The following is a 17,973-nucleotide window of genomic DNA, read 5'->3' on the forward strand; positions in this document are numbered from 1 at the left end:
CAGCTGTCCTTATGGCATGGCCATTTTCATTTAAAAGAGCACCATTGCTCCCATTTCAGAAGGGACTTTGAGAGTCCTAAATGCATGCTAGCAGAGATCAGCTCTCTGTCCCTGTGGGAGGTGGTGTGTGTGTGTGTGTGTGTGGAAATTGGGATACCTCCCACCATCACAATCCAGGATCCCATCCGTGCTGTAGTGAAAGAGGGGAAATGGGGAAATCAGATTAAAAAAAGAATTGTTTTATGTCGCTGATTCGGGAGCTGAGCTCACTGAATTCAAAGATGTCAATTTTGGAGGATGAGATGCATTCTCCTTCTCTTCACTGTCTGAAAAGGGGTATATCACCCTCATTTCCTCAAGGTCTGCTCTCTTAGGTTTTTCTAGTGTTCCTTTCTGGGTTGGGGGTTTTTTTAAGTCAAACTTTTTATTGGACAAGAGCGCCTATGATAGCTCTGCAAAGGCTGAGACCAGCTTCTAGTCACAGTCTCTGAAGCTAACTAATTGAAACCGGAGTCTGTTTTTCCTTTGCCTGCCCTTTCCCAGATTTCCCTCAGCAATTTATTTCTTTAAAAAGATGTAATCTAATTGAAAATAACACCAAGCAACGGCAGGATAGTTTTAATCCTCAAGGACCCCCCAATTCTGCTTTCACAGCACGCTTACTCTGAGGTAAAATCCCACTGTTCAATATGGCTCAGCAAAGATGTCTATGGTTTCAGCCTATTTTATTTTCCTCTCTTATTCATATCTCGCTGTTCCCTCAAAATGCTCGGGCAGATGGGATATCATTCTCCCCAATGCAATTCATAGTTACAGCTCTGTAAAGGAGGATAGGCTGGCCCAGGATTCACTTTATTTATGTTTCCATTTGGGAGTGGACCACACACCAACTGGATTTTCTCAGGAGCCCCCCTCTCTGTTTTTTCTTCTTCAAATGTGTTCTAGAGACTAAAGTGATGGAGCAATTCCTTTCGTAACGACAATGTTTTCCTTCCCTTCTTAATATATACATCCACATTGTGGCCGGATAAAAGGGTTCGTCTTTAAAAAAAAAAAAAATAAGTTGGTCACACCTGTCTAATCCAGTGGTTCCCAAACCTTTTCATAACAACAATGTTTTCCCTCCCTTCTTGACATGTACATCCACATTGTGGCCGGATAAAAGGGTTCGTCTTTTTAAAAAAATAAAAAATAAGTGGAGCACGGTTGGTCACACCTGTCTAATCCAGTGGTTCCCAAACCTTTTCAGGTCACCTTGGTTTCAGAAATTCATTTTGAGTGCCCCCTCCTCTTGAGAAAGCGCCATTCAGAATACAGTGGTGCCTCGCAAGACGAAATTAATTCGTTCCGCGAGCCTCTTCGTTTTGCGTTTTTTTCGTCTTGCGAAGCACGGCTATTAGCGCTATTAGCGGCTTAGCGGCTATTAGCAGCTTAGAAAGAGGAAAAAGGGGGGGGGGGACTCGCAAGAACTCGCAAGACGTTTCCGTCTTGCGAAGCAAGCCCATAGGGAAATTTGTCTTGCGAAGCACCTCAAAAACGGAAAACTCTTTCGTCTAGCGAGGCATTCGTCTTGCGGGGCACCACTGTAGTGGTTTTGCAGGACCCTACTAAGGAAGATAACAACACACATTCAGAACGATAACTTTTATTCAGTGTGCACATTTATTCAAAAATATCTAGTTTAATGATTCAGGTAGGTAGCCATGTTGGTCGATTTTTTTTTTTTAAATGTCCAGTAGCACCTTAGAGACTATGTTTGTTCTGGGTATAAGCTTTCATGTGTATCTGAAGAAGTGTGCTTGCACACAAAAGCTTATACCCAGAGCAAACTTAGTTGGTCTCTAAGGTGCTGCTGGACATTTAAAAAAAAATATTATCAAGTTTAATGAATTGACAAACTTGATCCAGCGATAGCAGCTTTGTAAAGTCTGCCAGTCATTTACAACCCCCAGGGCTCCACTGAATGCCACAAGGATGCCCCCTTTTAAAGACTTCCTCTCCCAGATTGGTTTGAGTGATGGCTTTTGACCAATTGGAACCCCATGCCATGTTTGACAGGTAAGTAGTTTGGGGTGTAGGGGTGCTGTGGGTTAAACCACAGAGCCTAGGGCTTGCTGATCAGCAGGTTGGTGGTTCAAATCCCCGCAACAGGGTGAGCTCCCGTTGCTCGGTCCCTGCTCCTGCCAACCTAGCAGTTCAAAAGCACGTCAAAGTGCAAGTGCAAGTAGATAAATAGGTACCACTCCAGCGGGAAGATAGACGGCGTTTCCGTGTGCTGCTCTGGTTCCCCAGAAGCGGCTTCGTCATGCTAGCCACATGACCCGGAAGCTGTACGCCGGCTTCCTCAACCAATAAAACGAGATGAGCGCCGCCACTCCAGAGTCGGCCACAACTGGACCTAATGGTCAGGGGTCCCTTTACTTTTACTTAGCCCCCCATCATAATGACCTCCTGATTTGGGGGGACCACCAAGCACCTTTTCCCCCAATGTGCAAAGTGGGGGTTTCTCACCAAGTTGCAGGAGGTTTCAGTGACCCAGACTTTTGCACAAGCGAAAGCTCCCTCTTTTCAAGGCAGAAAAGCCTTGCAGGAAAAGAGCCTGGAAAGACTCGCCCCCTCTCCTTATCTCAAATTCTCTTCCTCTGCTGGAAACCAGTTAGGGTTCATGTTAACCCTTGCAAGCCCAAGCACCAGGATTCCCCCAATCCATCCCCTTCCCCTGTGCATTTCTTCCAAGACAGGAGCCAAGTGCGAAACATGCACCCTTTGAAGCAAACCTCTTGTTTATCTTGGTACGCTGAGAGTAGCGAGTCAGCCTGACCTGGCTATTGGCAGAGAGAATGGCAAGATTCACTGGGGAAATCAGGATAAAAACTTCAAGAGAGAGTGGGACAATTTTAGATTGTATCTAAAAGAACACTGTAAACACTCAAACTCTTTGGCAGGCTTTAAACAACACTTGCAATGTTGCAAAGATTTTGGATATAATGGAAGATTGTTATTTGGAGGAGTTTATAATATTCGGTGGACAAAGGTATTCTAAGGATCCACGGAGTGGGGGAGGGAAGCCCTAAGATTTGGAAGAATCTTTTTTTAACTTTACCAATTCTAAGTATTTTATTTGTGTGAATGGATTTGTAAAACCAAATAAAACTTTTGCAAAACTGGCTATTGGCAGAGAAACCTCTTGCGAATACTGTACTCTCGACTTCTTCATTCCTACAGCAAATGGATTCTCCAGTGTGAAAACAGGAGCGAAATGGTGGCATAGTTTTGTTCCATACTGCAAGTACTTAAGGGGGGGAAAGTTTTATTATAAATATACAAAACACATGTCACAAAATACACAATATATACACGTAACAGATAATATTATTCACTGATAAAATGTGTTTCATCAATGGGAGTTACCAAATTAATCTGCATTTATACTATCTTGTTCTTGCTTTACATAGAAGTTAATATATGCAAGGTAACTCATTAATCAGATCACTTTGATATCCATATTACATTGCAGTATGATACAATAATGGCTTTCCACGTTGCTCAGAGATTTCTTTCTTTCTTTTGCCTGCCTTTGCATAAATGAGCGGATCCTGTTAACATTACATCCAGACTGCATAAATCCATTCCTTTTATGGAGGAACACAGGAGAGCCTCTTTTTGGCAGCTAGAACTATTCCCACAGTGTGTTTAAATAAAAGATTTACTGCTCACTCCAAAGGGTCCCTTCTTATCGTCCATTTCTTTCAGCCACTTACATCCCGCTTAACATCATAGTCTCTAAGACTGGTGTGCAGTGTAGTTGAGAAGATACAAGAAAACTAAAACTAACCATAAAATCTGAACAGCTTACTTAAACGCCAGCTTTTTACGGTCAACACTGGGCACAGGAAGGTCAACAAACCTGATCTCAGACCCTATTTTCCAGGGACAGTCCCAGATTTACAGAAGCCGCCCCAGTTTCTGATTTGATCCTGGAATGTCCCGCTTTTCCTTAGGAAATCTCTATTTTCACCCGAGAAATGTTGGAGGGTATGGAGTTATGCGACCTCCGAGCCAAGGAGAAAAGTAACTATACAACCTTTAGAAGGCAGCTCTGTATAGGGAAGTTTTTTAAAGGTTTTATGTTTTTATATATATTGGAAGTAGCCAAGAGTGGCAGCGAATTAAGGACATCCCTACAGTGGTGCCCCGCAAGACCAACGCCTCGCAAGACGGAAAACCCGCTAGACAAAAGGGTTTTCTGTTTTGGAGGTGCTTCGCAAAACGAATTTCCCTATGGGCTTGCTTCGCAAGACGAAATGTCTTGCGAGTTCCTGCGGGTTTTCCCCCCTTTTCCTAAGCCGCTTATCAGCTGATCCGCTAAAAGCCGCTAAACCGCTAATAGCGCTAATCCACTAAGCTGTCAATGGGCTTGCTTCGTAAGACGAAAAAAACGCTATACGAAGAGCTTCACGGAACGGATTAATTTCGTCTTGCGAGGCACCACTGTATTTTCATTGGAGAGATGTTGGAGGGTATGTGATCTTAACTGGGAGTTCCATGCAATTGGGCCTGCCACATAACTCCTGATGGAGATGAACCACAACATCATGAGGGATCGTAACAATGACCGCTTTGAAGACCTCCTTGATCGGGCAAGGATATAAGGAATCAGGCAGTCCTAAGAAAATACTGGACCCAGGTTCTTAATACAAGAACCTTTAACTTTTCCCAGCGGACCAGAGTTACGTGCTAGCAATAGTCTGTCCCCGCCACCGAGACAACCAAGTAAAATATATACAGCCGCACCTTTGAAGTCAAACGCATATCTGTTACGGAAGTCTGTTCAACTTCCAAAACATTCGAAAACCAAAACGCAGCTTCTGATTGGCTGCATAGGAAGCCCCATCGGACGTCCGGCTTCCAAAAATAATTCGCTGGAACACTCACTTCCGGGTTTGCGGCGTTTGGGAGCCAAAACGTTCAAGAACTAAGCTGTTCGAAAACCAAGGTACAACTGTATTGCAGATATGGAACTGCCAGTATTTATGTTCATCTGAGCTATAACGTCCCCACAGGAATAGTCAATTTTATTTTTCCACCATGTACGAATGGCGTTTGCATCATTTTCAACAAACGCGGATAATATCGTGACTTCTGCGGTGCGGGGTACCAGCAATACAAAACATTCTAAACACTTACTTTGGGCGGTGTGCAACGTTAGTCCTGCTCAAGAGTAGACCCATTGGAGATATGATTAATTTCAGAGGGTTTACTCTGAGTAGGACTTTAACATACAAAGAGATGTTTGGCCCACTGCCAGTATAAATACGTATATTTCCAATGAGGAGACGGAAGACACGTCTCACACAGAAGGGCATCTCTGAAAGACATTTCCTGCCTATAATGTCAATGCCAGTCAATAAAGACAATAATGAGCTAGATGGAGCAATGCTCTAACTTGGTATTGATTTAATTCTCTTTGATATGTCAGCAAAAATTGCAAGCTCGCTTCTGAACCACCGTGTTGTGTCACCAACTAACTGGAAACAAAGATTGCTTGAGAACTTTAATAAGACAACGTATTTACAGATCTCTGCCATGGCTGCAAAACAGCTACAGTCAAATCTCGGTTGTCGAACGTAATCTGTTCCAGAAGCCCTTTCGGCTTCCGAAATGTTCCGACAACCAAGGGATGGCTTCCGATTGGTTGCAGGCCGCGTTGGACATTCAGCTTCTGAAAAATGTTACAAAACTGGAGCATTTACTTCCGGGTTTTCGTCATTCGGGAGCCGAAGCGTTAGAAAACGGAGGAGTTTGGGATCCAAGGTTTAACTGTATTAGACTCAAGTTTGACTTTAGAGTGAAATTTATCTCTCTCGAATTCCTTTTCATATGTCCACAGTAAGGATTTCAAAGGAATCCTGGAATAGCTCATCTCCAAGCTCTTGTATGATTTCCTCCGAGTGCGATTTTTGTGTGTGACAAGTGAGATGAACCTTCCGAGTGAAGCTCTTTCCACACTCCAAGCACTGATAGGGTTTCTCCCCAGTGTGGATTCTCTGATGACACCGGAAGTTTGTGCTCCTATTGAAGCTCTTTCCACATTCTAAGCATTGGTACGGTTTCTCCCCGGTGTGAATTCTCTGATGACAAGCAAGGTCTTTGTTCAAGCGAAAGTTCTTCCCGCATTCCAAACACTGATACGGCTTCTCCCCTGTGTGGATTCTTTGATGGCAAGTGAGGTCTTTGTTCAGAATGAAGCACTTTCCACAGTCCAAACATTTATAGGGTTTCTCCCCTGTGTGAATCCGATGATGAGACGTGAGGTATTTTTTCTGGCTGAAGCTCTTTCCACACACTAAGCACTGGTAGGGTTTCTCGCCTGTGTGGATTCTCTGATGACCGCGGAGGTTTGTGCTTCGAGTAAAAGTCTTTCCGCACTCCGTGCATTGGAACGGCTTCTCCCCCGTGTGAATGATCTGGTGATAAGCAAGGTCTCTGTTCAGACTGAAGCTCTTTCCGCATTCCAAACATTTATATGGTTTCTCCCCATTGTGGCTTCTCTGATGGTTTGTGAGACTTGCACTCAGTCTGAAGCTCTTTCCGCACTCCAAGCATTTATACGGCAGCTGTCCGGTGTGCGTTTTGCTCTTTTTGCATCTGTCTCTTTCCGATGACACCTTTGGGAGTCGGTCACGATTATGCCGCGTTTCCCATTCGCCGCCTGCTGTAATGAAGACAGGGGAAGTGGTAAGAGCTTGGGGAAGAAATTGAGCCTCCATTCACCAAGCAAACAGAATGACACTTTGCAATAAAGGTCATTGCAATATACGGAAGGCAAATTTTCACACATTCTGTTGACTGGCATTTACTGGCAACTGGCATATATTGCAGGATGAGAGTCTAGATGACACTGGGGGTCCCTTCCAATTCTACAATTCTATGATTGTAACTTGTTGTTTGGGGGGAGCTATTGGGTTGTTGTTTTTATTTTTATTATGTATTTTATGTAATAATAAGTCCAACCCCCTCCAATGCAGGGATCTTTTTGCCCAATGTGGGGCTTGAACCCACAATCCATTAGATTAAGAGTCTCAGGCTCTACCAACACAGAGAACTGTCCTCATGATATTTATGGAGCCCGTGTGGTGTGGTGTAATGGTTAAAGCAATGGACTCCAAGCCTCCTGAAATTTCCTGCAACTGGAATGCTATAAACCTAAGAACTGAAACTATTAACAGAACTGTATGGAACAACCTTACATTTACAGAGCAAAATATCCCCTTGAATTATATACCCAGCACATGGAACCTTACAAAAGGACAATACAAGTGGACTCTCCCTGCCCTAACCACAGCAAAAAGACTAATACTGATGAATTGGGAAAATAAAAATGTGGCTCCCTTCTACGATTGGATTGGAGCCTTATACAAACTCGCAGCATACGAACAACTTGCATACAAATGCAGACTTGCCATGGACAAATTCAATTATATTTGGAATTAATTCTTACAAATACTGTAATAGGTCTGAGATCTGGTGAAGTACAATAACGAGCTTGTAAAATATACAGTTTGGGGTTATTTTCCCTCCCCCCTTTATTTTCCCTTCTACATGGGTTTTGCTTCTCTTCTTATTTTTCTCCCTTTTATTTACCTCTCACCATGTTTATTTAGTGCACACACACCGTATTTTTCGCTCCATAAGACGCATCTAGTTTTTAGAGGGGGAAAGCAAGAAAAAATATATATTTTGCGCAGAGCATGTAAGCAGCTCTCGCTTTTCTTGCTTTAAACCCTTCCGTCCCTCCTCCCGCTTTGCTGAGAAGCCAGCAGAGCAAGAGCAGTTGCTGTAGAGCACCTCTTCTGCTGGCTTCCCAGCAAAACAGGATGAGGGATGAAAGGGAGCCCTTAGAAGGGAGCGCTGAGCAGAGCCTGGCAGCAGCTCTTGCTGGCTTTTCCGGGAGGTGTGGGAAGGGACAGAGGGCAGCCCGTCAGTCCCTTCTCCCACCTTGTGGAAAAGCTCCCAAGAGCCACACTCCCTTTAAAGAGCCACACGGAGCATGTGTGCGGCTCTTGGGGGCTTTTCCCCGAGGAGGGAGAAGAGACTGACGGGCTGCCCTTCTCCCTCCTTGGGGAAAAGCCCCCAAGAGCCGCCCGCACACATGCTCCGTGCGGCTCTTTAAAGGAAGCACTGAGCAGAGCCTCCCGCCTGCATTCGCTCCATAAGACGCACACACATTTCCCTTTTTAGGAGGGAAAAAGTGTGTCTTATGGAGTGAAAAATACGGTGATTATGTACTTTTTGAATGTTCAATAAAGATGTTTAAAAAAGAAAAAGAAAAACAAAGAACATAAAAAGTGTCTGTTGGATCCAACATCCTGTTCTCACAGTGGCCAAAGGATGCCTGTCGGAAGCCCGCAAGCGGGACCTGAGGAAAGGACACTCTTGTCTCTCAGGGTTTCTAGCAACCAGTTTTTGGTAGCACCACTCTCTCCACACTGTGGAGGCCGAGCAGAGCCATTATGACAGTTTTCTCCATGAATTCTGACCTGGATGAAGTCTGTCAGAGACCTGGGTTCAGGTCCTAGCTCAGACAGCATGCAGAGCCAAGGCTGTTTTTAAATGCTTCCCTTCAAAAGATAAGCTTGCAGTCGTTGAGTTTAATGTGACTTACTTCTGAGTAGACATGGTTAGAACCGCACTACCCAAAATATGGTTCAAGTGAGGAAATGTGCAAAAGAAATTACGCGTTCCTTTATTTTCCCAGCCAGGGAAATAGGGGGCCTTACCAAAAGAGGCCACCATCCCATAATTCTCCTCCATAACTTCCCTGTGTAGAGCTTTCTGGTCAGGATCCAGCAGAGGCAACTCCTCCTCCGTGAAAAACACAGCAACCTCCTCAAACGACACTGGACCCTGGAAAAAGAGAGAGAGAGAGACGTTTGCAGCTTTATAGATCACATAATAATAATAATAATAATAATTTTTTATTTATACCCCGCCCTCCCCAGCCAAGGCCGGGCTCAGAGCGGCTTACAAGCAATAATAAAAACAAGATGAATGATTACAAACTTAAAAACAAAAATAAAACACAACAATTAAAATAATGGAACATTAAAATATTAAAATGTAGCCTCATCGCAGGAGGAGAAGGAAAAGAAGGGGAAAAAAGAGAGAGGGGGGGGGGAGGGAGGGAATCAAACTGGCTCCAAGCCAAAGGCCAGGCGGAACAACTCTGTCTTACAGGCCCTGCGGAAAGAAATCAGATCCTGCAGGGCCCTGGTCTCATGAGGCAGAGCATTCCACCAGGCCGGAGCCAGAGTTGAAAAGGCCCTGCCTCTGGTCGAAGCCAATCTAACTTCCTTAGGGCCCGGGACCACTAGGGTGTTGTTATTTATGGACCTTGAGGCTCTCCGTGGGGCATACCAGGAGAGGCGGTCCCGGAGGTACGAGGGTCCTAGGCCGTGAAGGGCTTTAAAGGGACAGCTTCAAGGGCAGCCCCGCGTAGAGCGAATTACAGTAGTCAAGCCTGGAGATGACCGTCGCATGGATCACTGTGGCCAAGTCAGGGCGGGAAAGGTAAGGGACCAACTGCTTGATGCGGCGAAGGTGGAAAAATGTCGCCTTGGCTGTTGCTGTAACCTGCGCCTCCATGGAAAGGGAGGCGTCAAGGATTACACCCAAACTCTTAACGGAAGGCAATGGCACTAATTGGGCCCCCGCAAGAGAAGGGAGTTGGTCCCTCATCCCCATGCCATCCCGACCTAGCCATAGGACCTCTGTCTTCGAAGGATTTAGTTTCAATTGGCTCCCACGAAACCATCCAGCCACAGCTTCCAAGCATCTGGTCAATGTGTTTGGGGCCGAGTCGGTGTGGCCATCCATCAGCAGATAGAGCTGAGTGTCATCAGCATATTGGAGACAGCCCAGCCCAAAGCTCCGGATAATCTGGGCAAGGGGGCGCATAAAGATGTTAAAAAGCATCGGGGAGAGAATTGCACCCTGCGGCACTCCACACACCAAGGAGTGGCCCGACGACATTTCCCTCCCTAGTGCCACCCTCTGTCCCCGACCAGAGATAAAAGAGCACAACCAGTTACGGGCTATGCCCTGTATCCCCACGTCTGCGAGATGATCTACTAGCTGAATCCAAAAGGCTCATCCGGGAAAGGCAGCTGGATATTATTCTGCATAATTTGGGGGTGGGGAGAGACATTTGCAGCCTTCCTAGCAGTGGCGACTGGTCTATTTTGGAAAAGGGGGCGCTGCCTTCCCCAACAATCCCAGTCTCTCCTGCCTAGGTTAGTCAAAACTGAGGTAGAATAGCAAATCAACCTCTTCCTCCTTAGTCCCAATGTTGCCCCTTATAGGACGTAGCAGGAGGATGAAGAATTAGTTGGAGCTGCCTGTTATTGGGCTCCCTGCCTTCTACCCCATATATATAGTTTTGAATTTAACAACAAGAGTCTCCTTTACATTTGTATCTTTCATTTCGACTTCCCTCCACTCCTTCTCTGGTTATGTAGTGAATTTGTTTAATTAAACTGTACCTCCCCCATAATGTCTTTTAGATAGATAGGTGATAGGGTTAGAATTCCTGCTCCATGATTGCGGGCATGGGATTGTTGTCTTTCACATGACAATACAGTGGTACCTCGGGTTCAGTACTTAATTCATTCTGGAGGTCAGTTCTTAACCTGAAACTGTTCTTAACCTGAAGCACCACTTTATCTAATGGGGCCTCCTGCTGCTGCCGCACTGTATATACCGCTGTATATGTTTTTTGACTCCACAGAGTGGGAAGTAACAGAAGCAGGATTTTGTGTTACTGTGTTCCGTGAAGTGGGACTATTGTCCTTTGTTCTTTTTTTCTTTGCTGTCTGATGCTAGAGAGGGAGCCATGTTGCAGTGCTCCGTATGTGTTTATATGTAAATAAAGTAGATTAGCCAAAATGCTGAGTTGCTGAGGTCTGTCACGAAAGTTGCACAAACTCTGCCGATCCCTAAGTGTGCCGGTGTCGGTTGGCATCGGTCGCTGTGATGTTCGGGCTGAAGAAAGCTTTTGAAGCTCCCGTACGAACGACCAGGAGGGAGAACATGCCAGTCGGGCATGTGTCTCTGCCAGGGTCCTACTCAAGCGTAGGACGAGCTCCTGACAAATAGATAGATAGACAGATCTTCTTTCCCCCCAACTGCTTGATTTTATATTAATCCTGCAAATCTACTTACTTGTTTACAATGATTCTTTAAAAAAATCTATGTAACATGCACATCCTTTAATAAAAACACTTTCTTCTTGGTTAATAATAATAATAATAATAATAATAATAATAATAATTTATTATTTATACCCCGCCCATCTGGCTGGGTTTCCCCAGCCACTCTGGGTGGCTTCCAACAGAATATTAAAATACAACAGTCTATTAAACATTAGAATCATAGAATCATAGAATCCTAGAGTTGGAAGAGACCACAAGGGCCATCGAGTCCAACCCCCTGCCAAGCAGGAAACACCATCAGAGCACTCCTGACATATGGTTGTCAAGCCTCTGCTTAAAGACCTCCAAAGAAGGAGACTCCACCACACTCCTTGGCAGCAAATTAAAAGCTTGCCTAAACAGGGGTGCCTTCAGATGATTTCTTATCCCCGTAAGTTTTGCCATTTCTGCATATTCAATTAATTTTGCCTGCCCCTCTTCCTTGGTTGGGACGGTATGTTGCTTCCATCACTGCGCATAAAGCATTCTGGCTGCTGTGCTTGCATACATAAAGACAGTGGTACCTTGGGTTAAGAACTTAATTCCTTCTGGAGGTCCGTTCTTAACCTGAAACTGTTCTTAACCTGAGGTACCACTTTAGCTAATGGGGCCTCCAGCCAGAGCCCGATTTCTGTTCTCATCCTGAAGCAAAGTTCTTAACCCGAGGTACTATTTCTGGGTTAGTGGAGTCTGTAACCTGAAGCGTCTGTAACGTGAAGTACCACTGTAGTTTCTTACGGTCTTTTGCTATATCCTGTCCTATTACCCCTCAGAGAAAGGCTTCTGGGTTTTTTTTTAAATAAAGGTTGCCTTCAACCCCCACCCACCAGTCCTAAGGGGTACCAGCAACCACTGCTTCCTTGCCTGCAGTTTTGACTGAAGCAAAGACTCATAGAATTGTAGAATTGGAAGGGAACCCAAGGGTCATTTAGTCCAACCCCCTGCACCGCAGGAATCTTTTTGCCCAACGTGGGGCTTAAACCCACAACCTTCAGATTAAAAGTCTTGTGCTCTACTGACTGAACTATGCAGTTAAAAAGAAGAAAAGAGGTTCATTCTAGGCCTAAGGAGGCAACAGAGGTGGGACAGAGACAGCCAGCGATATGTCTCCATACCGGCTCAGCTCCTGTGTCTGCTGCTTCTCCATCACAAAGAAGAGTTGACCGAGTAAGCATTTCTGGTATCGCACCATCGCCTGTCAGAGACAAAGATGAAAGGAAGTCGGTAGAAGGTGCTCGTCTCAGTTACAATGCACATCTAAGTTACTGTATTTTTCGCTCCATAAGACACACTTTATTCCTCTTAAAAACGAAGGGGAAATGTCTGTGCGTCTTATGGAGCGAATGTGTGGTCCCTGCAGCTAAATTGCCGGAGTGTGGCACGCTTCTGAGCCGCTCTTTGGGGCTGGCGGGGAAAACCCCGGGTGCCGGCAGAGAAACCGGGGCGTCCCCTGCCAGCCCCGACAAGCCTCCGCAGGGCAGCGGGGAGCCTTCATCCCACTGCCCTGTGGAGGCTTCGCGCGGCTATCCCTGGCTTTTGCGGGAGGTGGCGGAAGGGAGAGAGCATGCGGCTCTGTCCCTTTCCCCACCTCCCAGAAAAAAACCCAAGAGCCGCGCACCCTTTAAAGAGCGCCCGGCTCTTGCAGGAGGAAAGCCAGTAGGCTTGCTTTCACTGAAGCCAGGAGGGCAAGAGGGATTGGTTTGCACCCGCTTGCTCTTCTGGCTTCAGGGATAGCCCCGCAAAGCCTCCTGAGCGCTCCCTCTTCGCTCCCTCTTCGCTCAGGAGGCTTTGCGTTGCTTTTTTATTTGTTTTCCTCTCCTAAAAACTAGGTACGTCTTATGGTCCGGTGCGTCTAATAGAGAGAAAAATACGGTGCATGTGGGTGCTACAAAAAAATATTTAGCTGTTGCATGCATTTCTGGATGTTTATACCCATTTTACAGGTCGGTGGTGTGGAAACAACTCTCTCCCCATCTGGGCTCTTGGACACAAACATACCAAGCTTTTCAGGATTGTGTCATTGAAAAAGAAATAAAAAAAGATGAAAGCAACCCACAGATTTACAGTCGTACCTTGGAAGTCGAACAGCTTAGTTCCCAAACGTTTTGGCTCCCAAACGTCACAAACCTGGAAGTCACTGTTCCGGTTTGCGAACTGTTTTTGGAAGCCGAACGTCCGACAGGGCTTCCAATTGGCGGCAGAAGCTTTCTGCAGCCAATCAGAAGCCGTGTTTTGGTATTCAAACGTTTTGGAAGCGGAACAGACTTCCGGAACGAATTCTGTTTGACTTCCAAGGTACGACTGTATTGTATGATCAATAGAGGCAAGTCCACCTCTTTCTCTCTTACCCAGTGACCTCTGTCCGGTGCCCAACAGAATCCTCTCCGCCTCAAAGAAATCAGGGGCTGCTTGTCCAAGAAGAACTTTGACCTGAAAGAGGAAAGTGTATTCAAACAGAGAACGGGGAGAAGGATTGTAAAAGGAATGCCAGAAGCAAAAGCTTGAGGGGTGCTGGCTATTGGATGATTTCTAGGGAAAGCTGGGGAATCAGTCAAGTTTTTAAGGATTCTCTTCACCTTGGAACTACCAGGATGAAACCCTCTCACCTGTTGCTCTAACTGCTTCTTCTCCTCCGCCTGACTCAGAAGGAAACCTTCGGCCAGGGCCACCGCCTGGGAACTGGTCTCCACCCCACATTCCCTGACCCAGTTCTCCATCTCCGGGGGGAGGACAGCCAGGAACTGCTCCAAGATCACGAGGTCCAGGATCTGAGTCTTGGTGTACTGCCCTGGCTTTAGCCAACGACAGCAGAAATCGTGGAGTCGGCTGCAAACCTCTCGGGGTCCCTCGGCCTCCTGGTAGCGGAACTGCCTGAAGCGCCGGCGTTGTACGTCCGAGCTGAGGGGGTCCTCCTCATCCAGGTTTTTCGGCAGTGTTCTTTCCCAGAATTCCCCACTGATAAGGGGGCCTTTGCCTGCTCTGCGAGCAGCTGAGTCTTCTTCTCCCATCGTTGATCTGTGCTCCAAGGAAGCCTCCACGAAGGCTGAATGGTGAAATCTGCCTTCTTCTGCCAATGCCTGTCTCCAGGCAAAGACAGACAGAATTGGAGGTTCCACCACGTCCTGCAAAGCCAAAACATTTGTTTACACAAATTATAGCGCTGTCAGAAAAGAAGGATTTATGTGGATGACTCCAGCCAGCAATCAAGTTTCATTCTAGGAGAAAAAGCAAAATTCGAAGAGGAGCTAGAGACTGGAAGAGGAGGCTACTCTGTCTCAAGGCCACAAACCAAAACCTTCAATGTGGTTGTAGGTGAGAAGATGCAGCAACTCTCCTAGTTACGCAGAAAGATCAAGTATTTATTCTCTCCTTTTCTTGCTGTTCCTCTTAAGTCCCCAGCCCTCTTTCCTCCCCCGGAACCTCATGGAAACATAAAAAGTCAAGTATTCTGTACCATGACACGGGCAGATTTGCAACAGTGTAAAAAACACAACGTTAAAAATCAGTTAAAACAATTTAAGAGCTGAAGAATAGGGTTGATTGTTAATATACTGATAGATATACAGTGGTACCTCGGGTTAAGTACTTAATTTGTTCCAGAGGTCTGTTCTTAACCTGAAACTGTTCTTAACCTGAAGCACCACTTTAGCTAATGGCGCCTCCTGCTGCCGCCGCACCGCCAGAGCCCGATTTCTGTTCTCATCCTGAAGCAAAGTTCTTAACCTGAAGCACTATTTCTGGGTTAGCGGAGTCTGTAACCTGAAGTGTATGTAACCTGAAGTGTATGTAACCTGAGGTACCACTGTAATCTGCCATATACCAGGTGTCAATGGCCTAGAGCAGCCTTTCTCAACCTGTGGGTCCCCAGATGTTGTTGAACTACAACTCCCATCACCCCTAGCTAGCAAGGCCAGAGCTCAGGGATGTTGGGAGTTGTAGTCCAACAACATCTGGGAACCCACAGGTTGAGAACCGCTGGCCTAGAGTAAAAGAGACACCTGGGTGGGCCAAGGAGAAAAGAAAAAAGCTTCTCTCTACCTTCCTTTGCAGTTGCTGATGGGGAGGGGTGCTGGATGGGCCGGGTGCTCAGATCACCTTCCTATGGGGTGAAATGGGGGCTGTCCTCTGAATTCTATTGGGTGTAATTGTTGTTGTTGTTGTTATTAAACAAATTTGTATAACGCCCTATACCCGCAGGTCTCAGGGCGATCACAGCATAAAATCACAATATAAAAACACAAAATAGATTACAGTGGTACCTCGGGTTAAGAACTTAATTCATTCTGGAGGTCCGTTCTTAACCTGAAACTGTTCTTAACCTGAAGCACCACTTAAGCTAATGGGGCCTCCCGCTGCCGCCGCACCATTTCTGTTCTCATCCTGAAGCAAAGTTCTTAACCCGAGGTACTATTTCTGGGTTACTATAACCTGAAGCGTCTGTAACCCGAGGTACCACTGTATTATTTATTAAGTTTATACACCGCCCTATACCCAGGGGGTTTCAGGGCGGTTCACAGAACAAAATCGAGATATAAAACCACAAAATGCCTAATAAAAATAAAAACAACAATATCCCCCCCATAATGAAAACAGAAACAAACCCGCCCCAATAACCTCCCTCCCCAGAACATTTTAAAAGAGCATTGAATGTCAATGGAGAGGGGAATGTCAATGCCAGCCCCACACCTCCCTATAGGGGGAAATGCAGAGGGGTCTGTCCCATGCCAATGCCCACTTCCCTATGGGAATAAACGGGGTGCCTGCCGTACCCCACGCCTCCCTATGGGGTGAAGCCATCCCTCCCTGGACCCCCAGACAGCGGATTCCTCCACCCCCTTGACCCCCCACCTGCCCCGCATCCCCCCAAAGCCCAAGGGGGGAGAGAGGGGGCCAGAGCAGGGCGACCCACCAGAGCCAAGCCCGGCAGGGAGGCGCCCAGGCAGCCCTCGGGGAAGACAAAAGCCATTTTCCCCCTCCGGGAGGAGAAGGAGTGGGAAGGCAGGAAGGCGCACCGCCAGGAGGCGCCCTTGCGCCCCCGCGAGCGCCGCCCTTTCCTCTCCCTACACCCGGAAGAAGCTGCCTTCCGCTCTAGGAATCCGGCTCCGCTTGTCTCCCTTAACCCTCAGAAGCCCACGCGATGCTGCCTGCCTCTCGGCAGGAGCGAATAAAGCACACGCGGGGGGGGGGGGCTTATCCTTTGGCCCAAACGCTGATCTTAAATATGATGGTTACTTATTTATATATTTTTTATTATTCCCCGCCCATCTGGGGTATAATAATAATATTATACCCAGCCGTTACTGTATTATTATTATTATTATTATTATTATTATTATTATTATTATTAATTTCCCACTCTGAGTACGTATAATAATAATACTACTATACTCCAGTTGTTGTTGTTGTTATGATTATTATTTCCTGATCATCTGGGTACATATAATAATAATAATATACTCCAGTCATCATCATCATCATTATTATTATTATTTCCCCAGCCACTCTGGGCAGCTTACAGGACATAGAAAACATAATAAAGCATCAAACATTAAAAACTTCCCAATACAGGTGTCTTCAAAGAGTTCATGTAGTCCTAAATTGCATACCCTCCAATATTTCTCCGATGAAAATAGGGACGTCCCATTCCATAATAAGTTTACTATTTATGCCCCAGCCACTCTGGGCAGCTTCCAACATATCTAAAAACATTATAAAACATTAAACTTTTTTTAAAAAAAACCCTTCCCTATACAGGATTGACTTCAGACGCCTCGGGGGTCAAATTACTCCATACCCTCTGACGTTTCTCCAGTGAAAATACAGGTGTCCTAAGGAAAAGTGGGACATTCCAGGATCAGATCAGAAACCTGGAAGGGCTTCTCTAAATCAGGGACGTCCTGAGACACTTGAAGGGTCGGAAATTATGTGCATTTGTGGGGTTTTTGGGTAGAGTGGGGAGAGGCTCTCCTGGGGAGTCTGGGTAGTATTCAAATAAGTCCTACTCAGAGTTTTATTCTTATTTTTATTATGTGTATGTGCTTTTTATATGCTAATTTTCTCATGGAATCATAGTTGGAAGGACCCCAAGGGTCATCTAGTCCAGTATTCCCCAACCTTGGGCCTCCAGCTGTTTTTGGACTACAATTCCCAACATCCTTGACCACTGGTCTTGCTAGCGAGGGATGATGGGAGTTGTAGTCCAAAAACAGCTGGAGGCCCAAGGTTGGGGAACACTGATCTAGTCCAACCCCCTGCAGGAATCTCAACTAGAGCATCCATGACAGATGGCCAGCCAAACTCTGCTTATAAACCTCCAATGTTGTGAACTGCCATGAGATCTACGGATGAAGGGGGATATACAAATGTTAACAACAACATCCTTGCAGAGCCAGTGTGGTGGTTATCAAGTGCTGAACTAGGAACTGGGAGACCCAGGTTCAGATGCCCCCTAACTCAGCCATGAATGAAGCTGCCTGGGTGACCTCGGGCCAGTCCCTGCTGATGTTCAGGGTTGGGAGACAGAAATCTGGTTTCAATATATACCGTATTTAAGAAAAAAAATATTCTGAACGAAACAGTGGATGTATGATTTTTGTGGTTCATACTGTGGCCACAGACATGTGATTTGACGGTGAGTTTGTGGTAGCCCAATACAAAAATCCTGAGGATCCATGTGGATCCGTGATTTGTAACCACATTTTTGTGCCATTGCGGCCCCACGAAC

At 46.0% G+C, this 17,973-nt stretch overlaps 1 protein-coding gene across 2 annotated transcripts; it reads right to left on the reverse strand.

The window, feature by feature from the left end:
- Nucleotides 1–3,268: 3,268 nt before the first annotated feature.
- LOC310837548 (uncharacterized protein) lies at nucleotides 3,269–16,316 on the reverse strand. Of its 2 annotated transcripts, none has more exons than XM_083724293.1 (7): nucleotides 16,159–16,316; nucleotides 13,856–14,371; nucleotides 13,598–13,679; nucleotides 12,365–12,444; nucleotides 8,781–8,907; nucleotides 4,493–6,715; nucleotides 3,269–4,181 (listed from the first exon to the last, which is right to left on the reverse strand). In XM_083724293.1, exons 1-6 carry the CDS (start codon nucleotides 16,213–16,215, stop codon nucleotides 5,877–5,879), a joined length of 1,701 nt encoding a protein of 566 aa, XP_083580419.1. In that variant the 5' UTR covers nucleotides 16,216–16,316; the 3' UTR covers nucleotides 3,269–4,181; nucleotides 4,493–5,876. The 2 variants fall into 2 exon arrangements, with proteins under 2 accessions (XP_083580419.1, XP_083580420.1); XM_083724294.1 differs by having other exon boundaries at nucleotides 4,490–6,715.
- Nucleotides 16,317–17,973: the final 1,657 nt, after the last annotated feature.

This window comes from Podarcis gaigeae, assembly GCF_964106915.1.
Source record: "Podarcis gaigeae genome assembly, chromosome: 2".
In the NCBI taxonomy this organism is placed as follows: domain Eukaryota; kingdom Metazoa; phylum Chordata; class Lepidosauria; order Squamata; family Lacertidae; genus Podarcis; species Podarcis gaigeae.

Coding starts and splice junctions, on each gene's coding strand:
- LOC310837548 (XM_083724293.1), bottom strand. CDS start 16,215: ATGGCTTTTGTCTTCCCCGAGGGCTGCCTGGGCGCCTCCCTGCCGGGC. Junction 13,680..13,855: donor AGAAGCAGTTAGAGCAACAG/GTGAGAGGGTTT, acceptor TTCCTCTTTCAG/GTCAAAGTTCTTCTTGGACA. Junction 6,716..8,780: donor TGGGATGGTGGCCTCTTTTG/GTAAGGCCCCCT, acceptor TCTTCATTACAG/CAGGCGGCGAATGGGAAACG.